Source organism: Pristiophorus japonicus, chromosome 15, assembly GCF_044704955.1.
Source record: "Pristiophorus japonicus isolate sPriJap1 chromosome 15, sPriJap1.hap1, whole genome shotgun sequence".
Classification (NCBI taxonomy): Eukaryota; Metazoa; Chordata; class Chondrichthyes; family Pristiophoridae; genus Pristiophorus; species Pristiophorus japonicus.
In genome coordinates, this window is record NC_091991.1 from 113,227,894 (window position 1) to 113,253,070 (window position 25,177).

Here is a 25,177-nt window from a genome sequence, read left to right on the forward strand (position 1 = left end):
GTCCCGGGGGGGGGGGAGAGAAGAGAGGACTGTGTCCCGGGGGGGGGGGGGGGGGGAAGAAGAGAGACTGTGTCCCGGGGGGGGGGGGGGAGAAGAGAGACTGTGTCCCGGGGGGGGGGGGGGGGGGGGGGGAGAGGGGAAGAAGATAGACTGTGTCCCGGGGGGGGGGGGGGGGGAGAGAAGAGAGACTGTGTCCCGGGGGGGGGGGGGGGAGGAGAAGAGAGACTGTGTCCCGGGGGGGGGGGGGGGGGGGAGAAGAGAGACTGTGTCCCGGGGGGGGGGGGGGGGGAGAAGAGAGACTGTGTCCCGGGGGGGGGGGGGGGAGAAGAGAGACTGTGTCCCGGGGGGCGGGGGGAGAGAAGAGAGACTGTGTCCCGGGGGAGGGGGAGGGAGAAGAGAAACTGTGTCCCGGGGGGGGGGGGGGGGGGGGGGAGGGGGAGAAGAGAGACTGTGTCCCGGGGGGGGGAGAGAAGAGAGACTGTGTCCCGGGGGGGGGGGGAGGGGGGAGGAGGAGGAGAGAAACTGTGTCCCGGGGGGGGGGGGGGGGGGGGGGGGGGGAGAGAGAAGAGAGACTGTGTCCCGGGGGGGGGGGGGGGGGAGAAGAGAGACTGTGTCCCGGGGGGGGGGGGGGGGGGGAGGGAGAAGAGAGACTGTGTCCCGGGGGGGGGGGGGGGGGGGGGGGAGAAGAGAGACTGTGTCCCGGGGGGGGGGGGGGGGGGAGGGGGGAGAGAAGAGAGACTGTGTCCCGGGGGGGGGGGAGAAGAGAGACTGTGTCCCGGGGGGGAGGAAGAAGAGAGACTGTGTCCCGGGGGGGTGGGGGGGGAGAAGAGAGACTGTGTCCCGGGGGGGGGGGGGGGGAGAAGAGAGACTGTGTCCCGGGGGGGGGGGAGAAGAGAGACTGTGTCCCGGGGGGGGGGGGGAGAAGAGAGACTGTGTCCCGGGGGGGGGGGGGGGGGGGAGAGGGAAGAAGAGAGACTGTGTCCCGGGGGGGGGGGGGGGGGGGAGAAGAGAGACTGTGTCCCGGGGGGGGGGGGGGAGAGAAGAGAGACTGTGTCCCGGGGGGGGGGGAGAAGAGAGACTGTGTCCGGGGGGGGGGGGGGGGGGGGGAGAGAAGAGAGACTGTGTCCCGGGGGGGGGAGAAGAGAGACTGTGTCCCGGGGGGGGGGGGAGAAGAGAGACTGTGTCCCGGGGGGGGGGGGGGAGAAGAGAGACTGTGTCCCGGGGGCGGAGGGGAGAAGAGAGACTGTGTCCCGGGGGGGGGGGGGGGGGGAGAAAGAGAGACTGTGTCCCGGGGGGGGAGAAGAGAGACTGTGTCCCGGGGGGGGGGGGGGAGAGAAGAGAGACTGTGTCCCGGGGGGGGGGGGGGGGGGGGGGAGAAGAGAGACTGTGTCCCCGGGGGGGGGGGGGGGGGAGAGAGAGAGACTGTGTCCCGGGGGGGGGGGGAGAAGAGAGACTGTGTCCCGGGGGGGGGGGGGGGGAGGAGGAGAGAGACTGTGTCCCGGGGGGGGGGGGGGGGAGAGAGAGACTGTGTCCCGGGGGGGGAGAGAAGAGAGACTGTGTCCCGGGGGGGGGGGGGGGGGAGGAGGAGGAGAAGAAGAGAGACTGTGTCCCGGGGGGGGGGAGAGAGACTGTGTCCCCGGGGGGGGAAGAGAGAGAGACTGTGTCCCGGGGGGGGGGAGAGAGAGAGAGACTGTGTCCGGGGGGGGGGAGAAGAGAGACTGTGTCCCCAGGGGGGGGGGGGGGGGGGGGAAGAGAGAGAGACTGTGTCCCGGGGGGGGGGAGGAGAGAGAGACTGTGTCCCGGGGGTGGGCTGGTAAAAGCATTGTAGGTGAGTTGCTGGATGTATTTTTCAGTGGGCGGGGCAGCGGTCCGGGATTGGAATGTGACTGTGTCTGTCTTCTGTCTACAGGCCAAGTATGTGGCTCAGATTATCGTGGTGGGAGCCCAGGTGGTGGGCCGAGCTTTCGCCCGCGCAGTGAGGCTTGAATATGCTGGTGAGCGGTCGGAGTTGCTGCCGTTTAAAGAAACAGCTGTGTTAAAGCATGGCTGTCCACTGTAATCTGTCCTTTTAGTGATGTTGGTTGAAGGATAAATATTGACACGAGGGAGAGCTCCCTTGCTCTTCTTTCCAACAGTGCCCTGCAACCTAATACATCCACCTGAAATGACACCTCCGACAGTGCGGCGCTCCCTCAGTACTGCCCTCCGACAGTGCGGTGCTCCCTCAGTACTGTACTGGGACTGTCGGCCTGGATTCTGTGTTCAAGTCTCCGGAGTGGGGCTTGAACCCAAAATCTTTTGACTCAGAAGCGAGCCTGCTACCCAGACACTGACAGGTGAAGGTTTAGGATGGTGACTTTGGAACCCCATATATACGTTGCCTTTAACAATTGGGAGAGGGACGGTGAGATGGTACTTGCATGTTTTATTATAAAAACGGGAAAACCAGTCAAGAAGAAAAAGTCAATCAGTCCTGCAGCATTTCATAAAATCATACAGCACGGGGCCATTCGGCCCATCGTACCTGTGCTGGCTCTGTGACAGAGCTATCATTAAGTCCCACTTCCCCGCTCTTTCCCTATAGCACTGCAAATTTTTCAATGATATATCGAATTCTCTCTCTTAGTTGTGATTGAATGTGGTGATTGTAAGTGAGACGTTGCTGTAAGGTTGCTGAGATTGCTAGGGCTGTGACTGGTGCCTGTTTCCCGCCCCGTTTACTTGCAGCGAGCAGAGCCGCAGCGGAAGCCCGTGGGCGAGCTGGACGACAATCGGCTGCAGCCTCCAGCATCTCCGGATTGTCGCTGCAGGAAGCCCAGCAGATTCTTAACGTCGCAAAGCTCAGCTCTGAAGACATCCAGAAGGTAGTGTGTCCAGCCACTGCTGCCTTCGAGACAGCTATTGGCAACTCAAGATACCAGGAGACACTTTACCTTCTCTAAATGCTGTATTGGGGCCCGAACTCCAATGTGGAGTGCGATGCTGTACAGAAAGAAACTTGCATTTGTTTAGCACCTTAGCACTTCCTTGGGATGACTCAAAGTGCCAATGATGTACTTTTGAAGATCAGTCACTGTTGTAATGTAGGGAAATGTGACAACCAATTTGTGCACAGCAAGCTCCCACAAATAGCAAATGAATGACCGAATAATCAGTTTTTTGGTGGTGTTGGTTGAGAGATTAATATTGGCCAGAACACCAGGGAGAAGTTGCGTCCACCTGAGAGGGCAGGTGGGGCCTCGGTTTAAGGTCTCATTTGAAAGACAGCACCTCTGGCAATGCAGAACTCCCTCAGTACTGCACTGGAGTGTCGGAAAGTTTCACTTCCCTTGAGTTGCTGATACTAATGCTGAGCTACTTGCCCTCCAAATGCTCAGATGCTTCATAACAAAACTACGTTGTTTGGTGATCCCCTCAGTAAATGTCCGAGATTCACAAACTGTCACTTTAAAGCAGCTCTTGATTAGAACTGAAGTATTGGTGGGGGGAGGGCACCACTGTTGGGGATCTGAGCTGCTAACACAGTGTTTCTGGTGCGAGGCGTTATCTGTTAGTCATCCACCTTGTCAGTATCTGTTAGTCGTCCACCTTGTTTGTCCTGATGTATCCCCAGCTAATTCGCCAGTGGTCCCTCTGCTTTCCGGTGTCCGGCCTCTAAACATTCTAACCATGATTTTTTTTCTCTCTTTCCCCCCCTCCACCACCATTGAAAACAGAACTATGAGCATTTATTCAAAGTGAATGACAAGTCAGTTGGTGGATCGTTCTACCTGCAGTCCAAGGTGAGGGTTTATACGTTACACAGTTCCACCTATTCCATCGATCCAAAGACGACAGTCTTGTTTTATTTTAAATCCCCAGCTAACAGTAATATCCAACCTTTTAAAAGCTATAAGATTTTAAATCACGAAGGATATTGTAATTAATCACTTGTGTTTTAGGGGCTTGTTGTTCACTTTCTCCCTAAATATACACGAGTTTGAGTCTCATTTTTTGAGCTCCCACAGTGAGTGACAGTCACACAGACCAGGCAGTGTCTGGAATTCATAGAATCATAGAAATTTACAGCACGAAAGGAGGCCATTTTGGCCCATCGTGTCTGTGCCGGCTGACAAAGCTAACCTGGCTAATCCCACTTTCCAGCTCTTGGTCCGTAGCCCTGTAGGTTACGGCACTTCAGGTGCATATCCAAGTATCTTTTAAATGTGGTGAGGGTTTCTGCCTCTACCACCCTTTCAGGCAGTGAGTTCCAGACCCCCACCACCCTCTGGGTGAAGAAATGTCCCCTCGTATCTCCCCAAAACCTCCCCCCAATTACTTTAAATCTCTGCCCCTTGGTTGTTGACCCCTCTGCCAAGGGAAACAAGCCCTTCCTATCCACTCTATCTAGTCCCTTCATAATTTTATACATTTCAATCAGGTCTCCTCGCAGCCTCCTCTATTCCAAAGAAAATAGAACTAGCATCTCCAATCTTTCCTCATAGCCAACATTCTCCAGTCCAGGCAACATTCTTGTAAATCTCCTCTGCACCCTCTCCAGTGCAATCACATCTTTCCCGTGATGATGTGACCAGAACTGCACGCAGTACTCCAGCTGCGGCCTAACCAGTGTTTTATACAGTTCAAATATAACCTCCCTGCTCTTGTATTCCATGCCTCGACTAATAAAGGCAAGTGATTCCTGGTCTGCCCTGAAATAACTCATCTCAACGAGGTTGGCCTTGGGGTAAGGAAGGGGGAAACCTGCTGTTCTTGCTGCTCTTTGTTATCCAGTAGCCTCTGCTAGCGTGTTACCAGCCAGCCCTGAGTCACTTCAAAACACTTTTTTTCTTACAAGCACGTAGGAACACGCACTGTTAATCCTCACGGGTTGGGCTTCGTAAAACTCTAGCATCGTTATAACTTCTAAAGTGAATCTTTGCTGTTGCCAGGTGGTGAGAGCAAAGGAGAGACTCGATGAAGAACTACACATCGAAGAAATGGATCGAGCGAGAAAGGAACAGGCGAAACAGTCCAACACATGACCCTCGGGCACCCGCACTTTCACGTTTTGTTTAGTTCTGTATTCATAATGTGTATGTGGAAAATCAAATGTGTTCAGTCCTCAATTGAATGGGGGTAGGCACCAGATGTGGGGGATAGCACTAGATCGATGGACTGGAGAAGCTACCAGGTTTGGGGGATTAACGAGATTGCTGGCTTCCCTTGGTGCTGGACAAGCCTTGGGACAGTTGTGAATCATTTACTTCGGGCCGGTGTGGTGAAATAATTTGTGATGCGAGTGGTGCTGATGTGTAAAGGATGGTCTGTGTGCCCGAGTAAACAACACTACTCCCCACAACTGACATAGCGAATGTGCAGCTCAGATTAAGTTTCTTCTATAAATATTAATCAGCTGGGGCTTCTCTCCATTACGTTATGTAGACCAGTTAAGTGTTTCTTACGGGGTGGGACTAAGAAATGGAATTTACGTTGCCCTTCAGTCATTTTCTGTCTTTGTGCCAAATAATGTATCTGGACTCTGGGCTTGAGTACATCTAAAGAGAACGGCCATCTCTGGCCTCACCTCACATCGTGACCTCTATCTCTAGTGTCGCCTCACATCGTGACCTCTATCTCTAGTGTCGCCTCACATCGTGACCTCTATCTCTAGTGTTGCCTCACATCGTGACCTCTATCTCTAGTGTTGCCTCACATCGTGACCTCCATCTCTAGTGTCGCCTCATAATTTTGATAATACAATGTAACTGGTTGTAAATAAAAATCTACCTGCAGAAATTTGCTCCTAGCTTCAGGAGAATGCACTAATAGCTTATTTAAGGAATGCTGGAGCATGAAAGTTAGCACAGTATTTCCTTCTACTGTAAGGTTTGGTGACGAGAAGAGAAAAGGATCAAGCTAGAAGGGAATAGTTCCAGACATGACCACCAGACTTCCACACTTTTGCATTTTTTTCATTTTGTCTTAAGTTAATAAATTATATGTGGAAATTCAAATGAGTTAATTCCTTGATTGAAGGACCGGGTTAGTTACCAAATCTTGGGTGTGCCCCTACACCCCTCCCTATCTCTGTAACCCCCTCCCCCTACGCCCCTTCTTATCTCTAATCTCCCGTCCTAGATCACCAATGAGAGGTGATCTTACGAAACGTATAAGATTATGAGGGGGCTTGACAGGGTGGATGCAGAGAGGATGTTTCCACTGATGAAGGAGACTAGAACTAGGGGGTATAATCTTAGAATAAGGGGCCGTCCATTTAAAACTGAGATGAGAAATCTCTTCTCTGAGGGTTGTAAATCTGTGGAATTCGTTGCCTTAGAGAGCTGTGGAAGTTGAATAAATTTAAGACAGAAATTGACAGTTTCTTAAACGATGGGTTATGGGGAGTGGGCAGGGAAATGGAGCTGAGTCAATGATCAGCTCAGCCATGATCTTATTGAATGGCGGAGCAGGCTCAAGGGGCCGTATGGCCTACTGCTGCTCCCATTTCTTATGTTCTTATGTTTATCCTCCCTATCTCTGTAACCTCTCCCAGCTCCTACAATCCTCCCTATCTCTGTTACACCCCTCCCTATCTCTGTAACCCCCTACACCGCTCCCTTGCTCTATAACCCCCTACACCCCTCCCTAGCTCTGTAACCCCCTACACCTCTCCCTATCTCTCTAACCTCCTCCAGTTGGACACCCCTCCCTATCTCTAACCTCCTCCAGCCCTACACCCCTCCCTATCTCTGTAACCCCCTCCACCCCTCTCTATCTCTTATAACCCCCTACACCGCTCCCTATCTCTGTAACCCTCTTCCCTAGACCCCTCCCTATCTTTGTAATCCCCCTATACCCCTCATTCACTCTGTAACCCCCTCCTCCTATATCTCTATCTCTAACTTCCTCCAGCTCTACAATCCCCTCTATCTCTGTAACCTCCAGTCCCTACATCTCATCCTATCTCTTTAACCTCCTCCAGCCCGGCACCCCTCCCTATCTCTAACCTCCTTCAGCCCCTACACCTCAAAATATCTCTAACCTCCTCCAGACGGACAACTCTCCCTATCTCTGTAACTTCCTCCAGCTCTACAACCCTCTGAGGACTCTGCACCCCTCTAATTCTTGCCTCTTTCACAACCCTGATTTTAATTGCTCCACGATTGGCGGTTATGATCAGCTCCCTAAACATCTCTGCCTTTCTTGCTCCTGTCAGTCTCTCGAAACTTACATTTCACCAAGCTTTTTGTCACCTGCCCTAATATCTCATGTAGCTTGGTGTCGACGTTTATCTAATTATGCTCCTGTGAAGTGCCTTTGCACGTTTTACTATGTCAAAAGGCGCTATATAAATGCAAGTTGTTGTATAACCCAGCACCCATGAAACTGGGGGAGATTTTCTGGCCTCAGAATTGAGAAATATTTCTGTAATTTCCAGACATTTAAAATATTTTGTGTTTCTGCAATCTGCTTGAACACCAGCTTGGAGTTTTTCACTATAACGGAGCAACATTTTTCAGAGTCAAAGGTGACTCCCTGGGAACTCTCATCATTGCTGTGTAATTCTCCTTTGTCCTATAAACTCTTGGAATATGTCACTACCTGACTGTGAACACGGGCTGCAGGTTATACTATAATTCTCTGCAATAATCTGTTGAAACATTTGTTGTGCATCAAGAAAGAGTTGCATTTCTATAGCGCCTTTCATGACCTCAGGACGTCCCAAAGCGCATTACAGCCAATGAAGTATTTTTGAAATGTAGTCACTGTTGTACCCCTGCCCTCACATCGTTCTCCAGTTTCTCTCTGATTTCCCCTCATGACCTTTCTGAGCTCATCCTGTCCATGAAACCCACTTCCCTTGACCTTATTCCCACCAAACTGCTGACCACCCAACTTCCTTTTCTGGCTCCCATGATAGTTGACATTGTTAATGGTTCTCGCTCCTCAGGTACTGTCCCCCTCTCAAATCTGCCATCATCACCCCTCTCAAAAAAAACAACCTTTGACCCCTCAGTCCTTGCAAACTGCCGCCCCATCTCCAACCTCCCTTTCCTCTCAAGTCCTTGAATGCATTGTTGTCTCCCATATCCGTACCCATCTTTCCCGCAATTCCGTTTGAATCACTCCGATCAGATTTCCACGCCAGCCACAGTACCGAAATGGCTCTCAGCAAAGTCACAAATTACATTCTTTGTGACTGTGACAAAGACAAACTATCCCTCCTCGTCCCCGATTTGTCTGCAGCCTTTGACACGGTTGACCACTCTGTCCTTCTCCCAAAGCCTCTCCACCGTCATCCAGCTGGGTGGGACTGGTTCCATTCTTATCTATCTAATCGTAGCCAAAGAATCACCTGCAACAGCTTCTCTTCCCACTCCCGCATCGTTACTTCTGGTGTCCCCCTAGGATCTGTCCTTGCCCCTCCTATTTCTCATCTAAATGTTGCCCCTTGGCGACATCATCCGAAAATACAGCGCCAGTTTCCACATGTACGCTGATGACTCCCAGCTCTACCTCACTACCACTTCTCTCGACCCCTCCACCATCTCTAAATTGTCAGACTGCTTGTCGAACAATCAGTTCTGGATGAGCAGAAATTTTCTCCAAAGCCAATATTTACGTTCCCCACCACAAACTCCATTCTCTAGACACTGACTCCATTGCTCTCCAATTTCTGTCTGAGGTTGAACCAGACTGTTCGTAACCTTGGTGTCATATTTGACCCTCAAAAGAGCTTTCGACCACATATCCGCAGAAAACTAAGACCTCCTATTTCCAGCTCCGTAACATCACAGTCTCCACTCTTGCCTCAGCTCATCTGCTGCTGAAGCCCTCATCCATGCCTTTGTTATCTCTAGACTTGACTATTCAAATGTACTCCTGGTTGGCCTCCCATATTCTACCCTACGTAAATTAGAGGTGATCCAAAACTTGGCTGCGTGTGTCCTAACTCACACCAAGTCCCGCTCACCCATCACCTCTGTGCTCGCTAACCTACATTGGCTCCCAGTTAAGCCACGCCTCAATTTCAAAATTCTCATCCTTATTTTCACATTCCTACATGGCCTTGCCCCTCCCTATCTGTGTAATCTCCTCCAGCCTCTCCCCCCCCCCCCCCGGACGTGTCTGTGCTCTTCTAATTCTGCCCTCTTGAGCATCCCTGATTATAATTGCTCAACCATTGGTGACCATGCCTTCTGTTGCCTGGGCCCCAAGTTCTGGAACTCCCTGCCTAAACCTCTCCATCTCTCTACCTATCTTTCCTCCTTCAAGACGCTCCTTAAAATCTACCTCTTTTGCCAAGCTTTTGATCACCTGCCCTAATTTTGCCTTATGCGGCTCGGTGTCAAATTTTTTAATCACATAATACTCCGGTGAAGCGCCTAGGAACATTTCACTATGTTAAAGGCGCTATATAATTACAAGTTGTTATCGTAATGTAGGAAACATGGTAGCCAATTTACACTACTTCAAATTACAACTTGATTTTTGGCCCAACCAGTCCGTATTGGTGTTTATCCTCTACACAAGCAGTATCCTAATCCCACCCTGTCCCCATAGCCCCCATTCCAACATCACTAAAACAGATTATCCGGTCATTTATCGCATTGCTGTTTGTGGAACCTTGCTGTATGCAGATTTGCTGTATGCAGATTGGCTGCCACGCTTCCTGCATTACAACAGTGACTGAGCTTCAGAAAGTAATTAATTGGCTGGGAATCTCTTTGGGATCTTCTGAGGATGCGAAAGGCGTTGAATAAGTGGGAATAGCTCCCCACCCAATGAACAATGACCATTCGGCCATTCTGGACTGTACCTGCGGAACTGACACCTACGAGGCACTCAATGGCTCCAGGTACATTGGGAAATTAAATGAAGGGCGGAAACAAAGAAACCGTCTTTGAACACAGAGTAAGTTAACAAATTAAACTTTATTAACATTTTTCCTCAAATTTTGTAGTGTTCCTCTAAAAAGAGGACTTCAGTACATGGCATCAGCTTCAGCCTTAACAACTAATGCTACCCCAGTGAGTCTCCATCAGGGGAGTCACACCTACTTATATGCTAGTGTAAAAAGGCACTTTGAACATGTTAAAAATACTGCTGAGAAAATGTGGAATGTGCAGTAATCTGATCCAGGCCCAGATGGGCCTTGTCCAATAATCCACACATTGTACAGCCGACCTTTAACAAAGCTTAATCCATTATCGTTTAGCTTATTAATACTAGGAGGAGGGGGAGAGAGAGAAATCCAGACCCACCAGGGTCCGAGTATAGTCAACAGCAGCTAACAGTGTGCAGCCTGCAGAAAGATAAATGTTTCTTTGTCTTGCACATGATAAAATTAATAAACTACTTATAAACAAACAGAGGTTTACAAACATTTTGGCAAGCAGCACACAGGACGTATGCTTTGTCGCGCACACACATTTCAACAGAGCGATTGCATCTTCCTGTCGACACATGAGCAGAGCAGTACTATACTTGGCTCCCATTGGTAATTGGATTCCATTAGGTTGAGTGATGCTCTTTGCCATGGGTCTTCGTCGTGTCTTGTCATCCATCAATGGTTCTCACTGAAGTGACAGTATTGGTGGGTTAGTTGTAAATCTCCCTTGCCATTGGTTCTCCAGTTTGCTTTGTGCTCTGGTGTAATTGGCTACTGAACTGAGTAACCTCTATGTACTTTTATTGACAATGTCCTTCACCACGGGCTATTTATTATTAGATTGTAAGTACACTGCGTACTGAGATTGGCTGATGGCTCCCGGTATCTGCTCTGATGGCTGGTCGAGTGGTGTACATTGGCTGGGGCTCTGGTGGTTTGGAGACATAGTCACTCCGTCTTGCTCCACTTGTTCCAAGGCCTGCCCAGGGTGACTCTCACCTGGTGACTTTAGTTAATTTACCTTTCAGAAGCGGCACTAATTAGTGCCTGGGCATTTGGAACAATATGCACCTGTAGTCCTCTTGGTCCTGAATGAGGGCAGTTCATATTTACAATCAGTTAATGAGAGGTGTGGCTGCAATCAGGGTCGAGGTCCCCCCAGATTCAATAGTGTTGGCTTAAAATTTACTCCACTGGAATATACCTTTCTGAGCACTGGGAAATACTGCGAACATTGAATTGTAAAAATACCAAGTGCCAAAAGGATAATCTCTTTCCTGATTTCATAAATTCAGATGCATTCTGTTGTTCTATTTAGCAGCTAGCTCCAACAATGAACAGAAAACAATTTCACTGCTATAGTAAGAGAGAAACAAGAAGTACCATTTAAAAGTTGTGCAGGAACAGTTCTATATGCAGAAAATTAAAAGCAATGCATAACTGACCCATACAGACCAGAAGCTCAGAGGTTCATCAGTCTCTGAAAAGCCAAGTCCCGCCCACCTGACCACTGATTGATCGAATGTGACAATATTTAGAGAAGGGGATGAAAGGAAAATTGAATAAATGTTTGAAACAGAAAAAGATGCAGGGCTATGGGGAGAGAGTAAGGCAGTGGGATTAGTTTGGGAATTGATACAGGGCTATCGGGAGGGAGCGGGGCAGTGGGATTTATTTGGGATTGATACAAGACTATGGGGAGAAAGCGGGGCAGTGGGATTAGTTTGGAATTGATACAGGGTTATGGGGAGAGAGTGGAGCAGTGGGATTAGTTTGGGAATTGATACAAGTCTATGGGGAGAAAGTGGGGCAGTGGAATTAGTTTGGGATTGATACAGGGCTATGGGGAGAGAGCGGGATTAGTTTGGAATTGATACAGGGCTATGGGGAGAGAGCGGGGCAGTGGGATTAGTTTGGAATTGATACAGGGCTATGGGGAGAAAGCGGGGCAGTGGGATTAGTTTGGAAATTGATACAGGGCTATGGGGAGAGAGCGGGACAGTGGGATTAGATTGGAATTAATACAGGGCTATGGGGAGAGAGTGGGGCAGTGGGATATATTTGAGATTGATACAAGACTATGGGGAGAGTGGGCAGTGGGATTAGTTTGGGATTGATACAGGGCTATGGGGAGAGAGCAGGGCAGTGGGATTAATTTTGGATTGATACAAGACTATGGGGAGAGAGTGGGGCAGTGGGATTAGTTTGGGATTGATACAGGGCTATGGGGAGAGAGCGGGGCAGCGGGATTAGTTTTGGTATTGATACAGGGCTATGGGGAGAGAGCGGGGTAATGGGATTAGTTTTGGACTGATACAAAGCTATTGGGAGAGAGTGGGGCAGTAGGATTAATACAAGGCTAAGGGGAGAGAGCGGGGCAGTGGGTTTTGTTTGGGATTGCTCTAACAAAGAGCTGCACAGACATGATGGACTGAATGGTCTCCTGTGCTGTAAACTTCAATGATTCTATAAAGAAAACATAAACTACCATAAGGAATGACTGCAGATAATGAAAAAACTCCAAGGGCAAATACCGATCAGTGACAATCCGGGCTCATGCAGGCACCTACAGCTTAAATAACAAATAGGAGATTCTTATATATCTATAATATATATTAATAGTCGTGCATATAACCTGCACTTCCTGTAGGTGTCACGCTTGCTTCCTGTAACACTTTCCCATCACACTTTGTTCATAGTACCCCTATTGTCAGTATTGTATGATTCACCACACGCAATGTCAGGGGAATTGGCTTTTATATGAACATTTACTGTAGTTTTCAGATATATAAATATGTGATTTTTTAAATCTTGTAATAAAAGTCAGAATTTAATGCTTTTTCTCATTTTTTCTTTGTAGGAGGGAAGGAATTGGACAGAAGATCACTGCTTCGATTCTTGGCAAAATGCTGAGAGTTATATCGAGAATTATAAACCTCACGATAAATAGGCTAATAAACAGTGTTCATGAGATCAAAGCAAAGCCTAAAAACCCACCTGTGGGTTTAGTACAAAGTGCTTCTCTGTGGAACAGGCTGCTCAGCCAAATCATCGGTGCTGACGGTTCTGTGCCATGCCCTCTATTGACCCCCGACCCCTATTGATATGTCAAATCCATTCTCTATCAATGAATTTGTTGTGAAATGATCAAAACTACATGACTACAATTTTAAGCCTCATCTGTTGTCAGAAATTTTGTTCCCAGTTATTGATAGATATTATGATTGATTTATCTCAAAGATTGGCTATGTAACAAAGAGCGATCTTTGCTGGTTAAAGTAACACAATGCAGCAGTCCTAAGCACCCAGAAGAGCTGGAAGTCTCCTATTTATCACTGATTTAATTAGTGCCACCTTCCCTGGACCACCTCCCCACACCATGTCAGCAACACATCAGCCTCTGTTGTTTCATTTGCATCTGGCTGTTTTTAGATGTGTGAAAGTTTTGAGTTTTCAACTCATAAGGACTTTCGTTGAGAAGGTCTGGGCAATGAGACACTCAGTGAGAGTATCTCCCCTGGGAAACCAGACAATGAGACACTCAGTGAGGGGTATCTCTCCCAGGGGGAGGGGGAGGGTGGAGGGACCAGACAATGTGACATTCAGTGAGGGGTATCTCCCCCGGGGGGAGGAGGGAGGGACCAGACAATGAGACACTCAGTGAGGGTATCTCCCCCGGGGGGAGGAGGGAGGGACCAGACAATGAGACACTCAGTGAGGGGTATCTCCCCCGGGGGGAGGGGGGAGGGACCAGACAATGAGACACTCAGTGAGGGGTATCTCCCCGGGGGGGGGGGAGGGAGGGACCAGACAATGAGACACTCAGTGAGGGGTATCTCCCCCGGGGGGAGGGGGGAGGGACCAGACAATGTGATACTCAGTGAGGGGTATCTCCCCCGGGCGGGGGGAAACCAGACAATGAGACACTCAGTGAGGGGTATCTCCCCCGGGGGGAGGGGAGAGGGACCAGACAATGAGACACTCAGTGAGGGGTATCTCCCCCGGGGGGAGGGACCAGACAATGAGACACTCAGTGAGGGTATCTCCCCAGGGGGACTGGGCAATGAGACATTCAGTGAGGGTACCTCCCCCAGGTGGGCAGGGGCGGGGGGGGGGGGGCACCAGACAATGAGATGCTCAGGGAGGGGTATCTCCCCCCAGGACTAAAACCTGGACCAGCTGCATTGACAATTCAAAATTTTGGCCGCTATCGTCCATTTTCTTTTAGTTTGGATGCAAAGTGAAACTGGCCGACATGTTCAACGCAACAGAGAGAACGAGACATTGGTAAAGGATCTTCTGTTTTTTGCTTAACCTCATTAGGGCCTGGTAACCCAGGGCTTATTCTAATTGTTGCCTCTGCCAGTGAACACCACAGCAGCATTTGGATTGACCGGATTCAGTTTACAACAGCTGGTTTGAGCAAGACTGACCCTGGAGGAATGACCACCCAACCTGGAGGAAGAGAGTCAGCACCTGGAAGGGTGTTCATGCTGCTTGACAAGTCTATCACGGCTCCAGGGAGCATCGAGAGGCTTTCTGCTGTGGGCCTCAGTCGTGCTTCAACCCTCTCATGCAATCCTTTCTCCGAAGGATGACCCTTGACCTTCCCATCCCGTTTTCTACAACCTGTTGCTTTCCCTTTTGAAACCGATAGCCTTTCGAGGCTGCTGTGCGACCCAGCCACCAAGGACATCAACGGAAGTCCAAGGGAGCTCGCAGAGAACGGTGATGACATTAAAGATGTCTTGGCCAAGTTTATCGGAGTGCCATTGAGGGAAATGACAGAACTAGGAATGGCTGAGATGGCAGCTGATCCAACAGTGCTACACGTCAAAGCGCTGAGATCCAGAGGTGCGGGATGTATGGGGATTGGCAGCGAGGCTCCCAATGCTTGGAGAGGATGGTTTCCAAAGATGGCCGCTGGATTGGGAATGATGATCTGCGTCCCGTTTAAGTAAGGCATTTCTGAGGTCATTGGATTCTTGGCTGACTGCCGGAGTTTCAGCATCCCCTGCTGTTCTGGGGGCACAAAGTGCCCGTGAGCTTTGATGTGCTTGCGGAGGGAGCTGGGATCGGTGTACCTCTTGTGACAGCCGGGCATCTTGCAGTAATACGGTTTGTCCACATAATGCGTCCGGGTGTGTTTGAATCGGTCACTGGAGTTGGAGTATCGCTTATTGCAGCCTTCGTAAGGGCAAATGTAAGGCTTCTCACCTAGGAGGAGAGGCAAGGATAATGTTCAGCCACTGTAACATGAGCCATCACATGTATCTGAGTAATGAGGTCCTTACCAACAGCAACTGAGCAACGGGAATACCGTTCCCCCGAGAGAATACAAAGAACTTGGAACACAAATCAAAGCAGCTCCTGCCAGCTGCACTCTCAGCACGACTGAGTCCCAATGGGGGTTTAGGTCCATCAATCCTCGTCTTTACTTTGATTACTTAGGCTGGTCTTGGTTGCTACACTCCAACAAAAGACAAGTGAACACTAGAGAGGGTCCAGAGAATAGCAACCTATGAAACCTCTTCCCCCAGGTCAACTCTGACCTCTGCCCGCCCCCCCCCCCCCCACATGGCCCACTCTGACCTCCGACTCTCCCTTACCTGGGTCCATTCTGACCTGTGACCCCCCACGTCCCGACCTCTGACCCCCCCATCGCTTCACCCCAGTCCACTCTAACCCTAGATACCCCCCCCCTCCCCAGGCCCACTCTGACATGTGAGTCCCTTCCCCCAGGTCCTGACCTCTGACCACACCCCCCCCCGCCCACTCTGACCTCTGACCCCTCCTCCGCTTCACCCCGGCCCACTCTAACCCTAGACACTAACCCTTCCCAGGCCCACTCTGACCTGTAAGTCCCCAGGTCCTGACCTCTGACCCCCCCCACTTCACCCCGGCCCACTAACTTTAGACCCCCCCAACCCAGGCCCAATCTGACCTGTGAGCCCATTCCCCCAGGTCCCAGGTCCTGACCTCCAGGCCCACTCTGACCTCTCCCCCGCACCTCCCAGGCCTACTCTGACCCCCCCCCCCACCATTCGCAACCCCAGGTCCACTCTTACCTGTGTGCGAGCGGTTATGGATTTTCAGGTTCTCCAGGCGAGAGAAGCTCTTGTTACAGGTGGGACAGCGATGGGGCTTCTCATTGGTGTGAGTCCGGATGTGAATCAACATCTTGTACCTAAAAATCGTTGGTGAAAAACAGTCAATCACCCTGACACAGAATAAAACATTCTAGCAGTAACACAACAGGAGTGCAGCCTGTGTGAGCACATCGCAGTCCAGCGAGAGAGAATTGGGGCTGCAACCTCAACAAACAGCCCCTACCCCCATTGCTAAACCAATTAAAATTAAAATTAAATACTGTGTATGCTGGAAATCTGAAATAAAATGGACGTATTTGTTTGTACTGCCAAAATGGCCAACATGCTCCACCCTTTGTTTCTGATTGGTCCTCTTAGAGGATAAGCCACACCCTGAAGTTCCACAGGAATGTGTCACTGGAACCGCCCATCCCAAAAAAGTCAGTCAAATAAGTGCAGTACGGGCAGTGACAGCTGTCTGTCAAAAAAAGTGCAGTACAAATAGTTAGTCCCAAATAAAATACTCCAGCACATTCCCAGGCCATGGGAGCCTTCTCTTTGCCAGATTTTCCATACTTCCCTTCCCCTCTGCTGTTCTATTGCAACCATTTATAGCTCCTCTGGACCCATCTTTTGTTTCTTAACTTGTCCCATTACCACCCCCTTTTGTCATTTAATCTATCCTGCCCTCCAGCCTATCACAGACCTTCTCTTTTGTTCTCCGCCAACCCCCCCACCTACCCTTTCCCTGGCTCAGTACCTGCCAATAAATGTTAAATCTCAAACATCTTCCAGTGCTGATGAAAGGTCATGGGACTGAAACATTGGCCCAATTGGGGCACCCCGTGATGTTCCCCGTTAGTTAGACCTTTCCCTGCAGCTCCAATATAATTTGCGCTGTGACTTGCTGGAAGTGCAATTTAATAACGGCACGGTGAAGACAATGGGGCACCTGGAGACCTGTGAACGACGGGACCAACAGCGAGATTTCAGGATTGAGAAACAGAGAAACAATGGAAAAGGAAATAGGGTGAATTAAGAGTCAAATCAGGTACAGAAAGAGAAATGATGAGGGGGAAAGAAAGATTGGATTGAGAGAAAAAAAGAAACAAAGGAAAAGTAAAACAAAAATAATTTAAGATTTAACATTTTTAATTCTCTAAGAACACCATCTGAAGGAATGAGGCTCCATAGTTTAAATGATTATATTTCTGGGCCAGAGAGGTTGATTTCATTGCATTAACAATTATCTCATCGTTAATAGGGTGCTTACGCTGTTTACCAGACTTTACTTTTTTCTGCAAGTTTAATGGCAAATCAATGTGCAAATCCAGCCAGTTTTTAAAACTAACGGGGCAGTTGAGGGCGCGATGCAGTTTGTGCGAAGCAAGTGGCAGCACGGAGTAAATCGACCAGCAAGTTCCGGAGATTCACAACTCATACCGTATCTGTTCATCTCTTCAGCTTGCTGGCTGATTTGCATAATAATAATGGCATGCATCATTAACACACCGTTACATTTACAGCAAGACCCAGCTCAATAACTATTTCTCTCTCTACAGATGTTGCCTGATCTGCCAAATGTTTCCAGCATTTTCTGTTTTTATTTCACATTTCCAGCATCGGCAGAATTTTGCTTTTGATTAAATCTGAGCTTCACCTCGGGGAATAATTCTAGGATGATGGGACAGGTGGGGGGGGCCTTCACACCCACCCGTGGCTCTCACTCTGTGTTTAAGACATGTCTTTCCACTGTACCACACTCCTGTCTATGCTCCCTTTAGATTTATCTCTGCTAGAACCCCGGCTGTCTGAGAGTGGGAGCTGCAGTTTCAGGTACCTGGCATTGAACCCCTTTCCTCTCCGCGCACAGCCTTCCCAGTGGCAGCAGTATCCGGTTTCCTTCTCTGGTTTAACGTGAAAGTCGTTCACATGGTCGACCAGATCCTGGAGTGATTCAAACAGCTGGTTACACTGCAAGGCAAGAGGTCACAGAGAAGTGAGGACACAGCCTCACATAATGGTCCCTTTCACAAACAGAATACAGTTCGAGGGCATCAGAAGAAGAAAGAACATGCATTTATATAAAGAAAAAAAAGACTTGCATTTATATAGTGCCTTTCACAACCTCAGGACATCCTGAAGCACTTTACAGCCAATTAAGTACTTTTAAAGTGTAGTCGCTGTTGTAATGTAGGAAACATGGCAGCCAATTTGCACACAGTAAGCTCCCACAAACAGCAGATTAAATGACCAGATAATCTGTGTTAGTGATAGTACCACGGGATCTTTTGCATTCACCTTTTGCATTCACTGAGGGCTTCGGTTTAACGTTTCATCCGAAAGATGACACCTGACAGTGTGGCATTCCCTCAGTACTGCACTGGATTTTGATCTCAAGTCCCTGGAGTGGGGCTTGAACCCACAATCTTCTGACTCAGAGATGAGAGAGTGCTCCCCACTGAGCCAGGGCTGTCGCGTGGTGAAACCGGCAGGAACACATCCCGCGTTGCCGACTCTTGCTACTGTTGACCCTGAACTGGGGAGGAGTAAAGCAGCTTGAGCTCCCCCTCCCGATCGCTGTCCTGCTGGAAGCCGTGCAGAGGACATCGGAGGAGAGCACCAGGCTCGGTCAGTGACAGACTTACTGGTGCCATCGTGCTTGCAGTAATCCTTGTCACTGGACCAAGACCTAGCTCTGTCAAGCCCGTGTGGTGGCTGGTGTGCAACGGTCACCCCACGTTAAAGAAATCCATGCACAGGCATCTTCCACCCTTCAGGATGTAGTTCGGGTCCTTCATCGAAACACCTGTGCACTCCTTTTTTTGGCGTGGAAGCAAGTCATCCTCGTTTCGAGGGACCGCCTATGATACGTGCTTACACTGAGCGGCGGAGGGAAAGTCGTGTCTGTCATGTTTGTAACCTTCACATAACTGTAACCTTTATGTAACAACACTGTACACTGTATACACCTGAGTAATGCACACCTTGACCACAGGGGATGAACTTGTGGGAGACACTCCTCACCTGGTCATCCAGGTATATAAAGGGAGGTCCCATGCAGGGTCATCACTTCTTGATCCTGGGAATAAAGGTTCAGGTCACGTAGTGACCTTGTCTGTAGTACATGCCTCGTGTGATTCTATAGTAAGGTGTAAGGACACTACATTTGGCGACGAGAAACGGGAATCAACAACCCACAAGGATGGCCACCGGTAGCACAGAGGAACGGTACTGTGTTGGTAAGGACTGGGACGATTTCGTTGAGAGGCTTCAGCAGAGCTTTGTCACGAATGACTGGCTGGGAGAGGAAGCGGCTGACAAACGGAGGGCGCATCTACTGACCAGCTGTGGATCCAAGACGTATGTGCTGATGAAAGACCTGCTCGCACCCGAGAAGCTGGCGGACAAGTCCTTTGAAGAGCTCAGCACTCTGATTGGTGAACACCTCAAACCGGCGAGGAGTATACACATGGCCCGGCACCGGTTCTATACACACTGGCGTCGGGGGGGGGACAAAGCATATCGGACTTCGTTGCAGACCTTCGGCATTTGGCCAGCCTCTGTAAGTTCACAGACGCCTGCAGGGGGGAGATGTTAAGGGATTTCTTCATTGAGGGCATTGGTCATTCCGGGATTTTCAGGAAGCTTATTGAGACCAAGGACTTCACTTTGGAAATGGCAACGCTGATAGCTCAGACCTTCATGGCAGGGGAAGAGGAGACCAAGATAATTTCCGCTCGCAGCCCTGGTTCCAACGTGGCGATGGACCAGGGAGTTAACATTGTAAATGAGACACAGAACCCCGCAGGCAGGCAAGGGCAATTCGACACCGCCCAGGCAGCAATAAGCTCTAGGGTGGGCCAGCAACATAGACAATGGCAGGGGGATCGGTAATTCACGCTATCATAAGGGACAATGCGTCCCGGGATGGGACCATTGACACTCAGCAACAGAGTGCTCAGGAGTAATCAAAGAGACAATCAGAGAGGAATGCCTGTTAACAGTTCCTTTGTTCACAATAATCTCAGCTCCTGCTGGAGGTGCGGTGGCAGACATGCTGCGAAAACCTGTAGGTTTCAACAATTTATCTGTAGAAACTGTAACTTCTGTGGACATCTGGCCAGAATGTGCAGAAAGCCCATAGCGAGGCAGAGGAACCAGACGAGGGGTCTGCAAGGCAGGGTGATGCTTGGGGCAAAGCTATGGATGCTGAAGTCCAGCGGGTTCATGTGGTAGACATCCACAGCTCATATACCAAAACGCCACCTATGATGATGAAAGTTCTATTAAATGGCATCGCGGTACGCATGGAGCTGGACACAGGAGCTAGCTAGTCACTTATGAGTGCCCAACAATTTGAAAAACTATGGCCACTCAAAGCTAACAGGCCCAAACTGGAACGCATTGACATGCAGCTACGGACGTACACCAGAGAGATCATCCCAGTACTAGGCAGTGCAAACTTGGTGGTCACACACAATGGATCAGAGAACCGGCTGCCACTCTGGATTGTCCCAGGGAATGGTCCCGTGCTCTTGGGGAGGAGCTGGCTAGCCGAGATGAACTGGAAATGAGGGGATGTGCATGCCATTTCATCTGTGGAGAGAAGTTCATGCTCACAGGTCCTGCAGAAATTCGAGCCACTTTTTCAACCAGGTGTCGGGACCTTTAAGGGCATCAAAGTAGTGATATGCATCACCCCGGACGCCAGACCAGTGCACCACAAAGCCAGAGCCGTGCCATATGTGATGCGTGAGAGAATTGAGAGCGAGTTGGACGGGCTGCTAAGAGAGGGCATAATTTCGCCTGTTGAATTCAGTGACTGGGCAAGCCCCATCGTTCCTGTCCTTAAAGCGGATGGCACGGTCAGGGTTTGTGGCGACTACAAGGCCACCATCAACCGAGTGTCACTACAGGACCAATACCCGCTTCCGAGAGCGGAGGATCTTTTTGCCACACTGACAGGTGGCAAGCTGTTCACCAAGTTGGACCTCACTTCGGCCTACATGACTCAGGAAGTGGCTGAAGAATCCAAGCTTCTGACCACCATCACTACGCACAAGGGGCTATTCGTTTACAACAGGTGTCCGTTTGGCATTCGTTCAGCGGCCGCTATCTTCCAGAGGAACATGGAAAGCTTGCTTTAATCCATCCCTGGAACAATCGTATTTCAAGATGACATCCTTATCACGGGTCGAGACACCGAGGAACACCTCCACAACCTGGAGGAGGTGCTACGCCGACTGGACCACGTAGGCTTACAACTAAAGAAGTCCAAGTGTGTGTTTTTGGCCCCAGAGGTCGAGTTTTTGGGCAGGAGGGTTGCCGCGGATGGGATCCGGCCGACCGAATCCAAAACGGAGGCGATCCGTCGTGCACCCAGGCCCGGCAACACATCAGAGTTGCGGTCATTTCTGGACTATTGAACGACTTCGGGAACTTTCTGCCGAACTTAAGCACATTGTTGGAGCCGCTGCACGTGCTACTGCGTAAGGGTTGTGAATGGTTTTGGGGGGACTGTCAAGAACAGGCTTTCAATCGGGCGCAGAATCTGCTTTGTTCTAACAAGCTGTTGACCTTGTACAACCCCTGTAAGAAACTAGTTTTAACGTATGATGCATCATCCTATGGGGTTGGGTGTGTGTTGCAGCAGAGATATGATGAGGGCCAACTCCAACCTGTGGCTTATGCCTCCAGGTCGCTCTCCCAGGCAGAACGAGGATACGGGATGGTTGAAAAGGAGGCACTCGTATGTGTCTATGGGGTGAAAAAGATGCACCAGTACCTTTTCGGCAGAAGGTTCGAGTTAGAAATGGACCACAAACCGTTAACATCCCTGTTGTCCGACAGCAAGGCTATCAATGCCAATGCGTCAACTCGCATACAGCGATGGGCCCTCACACTGGCTGCGTAGGACTACATCATATGGCACCAGCCAGTCACCGAAAATTGCGCTGACGCGCTCAGCAGACTCCCACTGGCGACCACCGAGGGGGTGTCGGAACAAAGCGCAGAGATGGTCATGGCCGTTGAGGCTTTCGACACCGCAGGCTCCCCCATCACAGCCCGCCAGATCAAAATCTGGACCAACAGAGTTCCCCTCCTTTCCCTGATAAAGAAATGTGTCCTGATTGGGGATTGGACACCCGCACACGGATCGTGCCCTGAGGAGCTCAGACCGTTTCAGAGACGGATGGATGAGCTCTCCATCCAAGCCGACTGCCTACTATGGGGCAGCCGGGTGGTCATGCCCCAGAAAGGAAGGGAAGCATTCATCAGGGAACTCCACAGCGAGCACCCAGGCATCGTGCTAATGAAGGCCATTGTCCAGTCACATGTATGGTGGCCGGGAACTGACTCAGACCTGGAACTCTGGGTTCGCAGGTGCACGACGTGTGCTCAGCTGGGAAATGCCCCCAGGGAGGCCCCACTCAGGCCGTGGCCCTGGCCCACCAGGTATTCACGTGGACTACACGGGCCTGTTCATGGGAAAAATGTTCTTGATTGTTGTCAATGCATACTTGAAATGGATCGCGTGCATCATATTGAATTTGTGCACGACATCCACCACCGTGGAGAGTCTGCGTACGGTCTTTGCGACCCTCGGCTTGCCGGACATCCTGGTTAGCGATAATGACCCGTGTTTCACTAGCTGTGAATTCCAGGAGCTTATGTCGGGTAATGGTATAAAACACGTCAGGACAGCACCGTTCAAGCCGGCTTCCAATGGCCAGGCGGAACGTGCGGTTCAAATCATAAAACAGGGCATGCTCCAGATTCAAGGACCCTCCCTTCAGTACCGCCTATCGCGCCTCCTGCTGGCCTATAGGTCCCGCCCGCATTCGCTCGCGGAACTACTCATGAAACGCACGCTTAAAACGCGACTGTCCCTCATTCACCCATACCTGTCAGACATTGTTGAGGGCAAGCGCCAGTCACAAATCGAGTGCCATGATCGCAACTCAGTGGGGAGATGCATAGAAATTGATGACCCTGTATTCGTTCTCAATCATGCTTTGGGACCCAAGTGGCTTGAGGGTACTGTAATTGGCAAAGAGGTGAATAGGGTCATAGTGGTCAGACTTAATTATGGGCAGATATGCCGCAAACATCTGGACCAAGTAAAGAAAAGGTTCAGCATGGACACTGAGGAACCTGAGGAAGATCATGAGATGTCACCCACATCACTGCCAGTGAACGAGCAGCAAGGACATTCACCAGCATGCACAGTCTCTGCGGCCAGCCCGGACAGACCAGAATCACCTCAGGCGACAGGGATGCATGCCAAGGCTCAACACCAGAGCCCCAACTGCAGCGCTCCACGAGAGAGCGTCGACTGCCTGAAAGACTCAATCTTTGACCCAAAGACGTTGGGGGGAGGTGATGTCATGTTTGTAACCTTCACATAACTGTAACCTTTATGTAACAACACCGTACACTGTATACACCTGAGTAATGCACACCATGACCACAGGGGGTGAACTTGTGGGAGACACCCCTCACCTGGTCATCCAGGTATATAAAGTGAGGTCCCACGCAGGGTCAGCACTTCTTGGTCCTGGGAATAAAGGTTCAGGTCACGTAGTGACCTTGTCTGCCTCGTGTGATTCTATAGTAAGGTGTAAGGACACTACAGTATCCTTGCACATGAAACCCTCACGGCAAGGGGGCTGGGGGGCGCATCCACTTACCTTGCGCCACCTACAGGCCAGCTGTTCCACCGGGAGGTCGAGCAGGTTGTGCATCTCCTTGGGCGGCGTCACCAGTAAGGAGGATGACAGGTGCACAGGGCTGGTGGAACCTAGCGGCAGGAAGAACTGGAAGGTCTGCGAGCTCTGACTTCCTTCCAGGAAGCGGATTGGCTGTGTGTCCTGCAGAGGCAACATGGCAAAACGTCAATTCCTAATCATCTCCATTTTTGTTTCTATTTCTCACCTGAGGATGCTGATTTAGGGAACAGGCAGCCCCAGTACTCTGATCATTGTGCCCATTGCTTAAATGTTAGCATGGACAATGTTACTGTTTCCTGGGTATTTATTGTTTTATAATATAAACCATCCAAAGCCCTCGATTAGATTCCAACCTGTAACTCACTCCCGGGTATTTATTATTCTATACATAAACCCCTGAATTCCTCGATTATATACCAGCCTGTAACTCATTCCCGGGTATCCGTTATTCTATATATAAACCCCCGAACCCCTCGATTAGATTCTAGCCTGTAACTGACTCCCTGGTATCTGTTAGTCCATACATAAACCCCACCAAATCCCTCACTAAGATTCCAGCCTGTAACTCACTCCTGGGTATTGTTATTCTATACATAAACCCCTCTAAACCCCTCGATTAGCTTCCAGCCTGCAGCTCCTGTGTATCCGTTATTCTATATATAAAACCCCCAAAGCCCTCGATTAGATTCCAGCCTGTAATTCACTCCCAGGTATTTATTATTCTATAATATAAACCACCCTAACCCCCCCGATTAGATTCCAGACTTTAACTCACTTCCAGGTATCTGTGATTCTATATATAAACCCCTCGAAACCCCTCAATTAGATTCCAGCCTGTAACTCACTCCCAGGTGTCTGTTATTCTATAATATAAACCACTGGAACCCCTCGATTAGATTCCAGCCTGTAACTCACTCCCTGGTATCTGTTAGTCCATACATAAACCCCACCAAATCCCTCACTAAGATTCCAGCCTGTAACTCACTCCTGGGTATCTTGTTATTCTATATAAACCTGTCTGAACCCCTCGATTAGATTCCAGCCTGCAGCTCCTGGGTATCCGTTATTCTATATATAAAACCCCCAAAGCCCTCGATTAGATTCCAGCCTGTAATTCACTCTTGGGTATCCATTATTCTATACATAAACCCCCTGAACCCCTCAATTAGATTCCAGCCTGTAACTCACTCCTGGGTATCTGTTATTCTATATATAAATTCCTGAACTCCTCAATTAGATTCCAGCCTGTAACTCACTCCCAGGTATTTAATTCTATAATATAAACCACCCTAACCCCCCTGATTAGATTCCAGACTTTAACTCACTTCCGGGTATCTGTGATTCTATATATAAACCCCTCGAAACCCCTCAATTAGATTCCAGCCGGAAATTCACTCCCGGGTGTCTGTTATTCTATATATAAACCCACCGAAACCCCCGATTAGATTCCAGCCTGTAACTCACTCCCGGGTATCCGTTAT

The 25,177-nt window shown here is 49.9% G+C and overlaps 2 protein-coding genes and 1 long non-coding RNA gene across 6 annotated transcripts in view; 2 read left to right on the forward strand and 1 right to left on the reverse strand.

The window, feature by feature from the left end:
• pam16 (presequence translocase associated motor 16) overlaps nt 1-5,996 on the forward strand; it is a 10,998-nt gene extending 5,002 nt beyond the window's left edge. The window contains exons 2-5 of the mRNA XM_070900835.1: nt 1,910-1,994; nt 2,728-2,864; nt 3,717-3,782; nt 4,932-5,996. Of these exons, the coding sequence (XP_070756936.1) occupies nt 1,910-1,994; nt 2,728-2,864; nt 3,717-3,782; nt 4,932-5,024 (381 nt within the window). The 3' untranslated portion in view covers nt 5,025-5,996. The remainder of the gene's footprint in view (nt 1-1,909; nt 1,995-2,727; nt 2,865-3,716; nt 3,783-4,931) is intronic.
• A 3,084-nt stretch (nt 5,997-9,080) lies between these two features.
• On the forward strand, nt 9,081-13,047 carry LOC139280989 (uncharacterized). Its single transcript, XR_011596808.1, has 2 exons — nt 9,081-9,897; nt 12,735-13,047. It is a non-coding gene; the product is annotated as an uncharacterized lncRNA (long non-coding RNA).
• The window catches only part of glis2b (GLIS family zinc finger 2b), a 364,253-nt gene continuing 348,974 nt past the window's right edge, over nt 9,899-25,177 (reverse strand). For all 4 annotated transcript variants that reach the window (XM_070900832.1, XM_070900834.1, XM_070900833.1 and 1 more), the window contains 4 exons: nt 23,658-23,837; nt 17,800-17,937; nt 15,943-16,057; nt 9,899-15,091 (listed from right to left, as the gene is read on the reverse strand). In XM_070900832.1, coding sequence (XP_070756933.1) covers nt 14,274-15,091; nt 15,943-16,057; nt 17,800-17,937; nt 23,658-23,837 — 1,251 coding nt within the window. In that variant the 3' untranslated portion in view covers nt 9,899-14,273. The remainder of the gene's footprint in view (nt 15,092-15,942; nt 16,058-17,799; nt 17,938-23,657; nt 23,838-25,177) is intronic.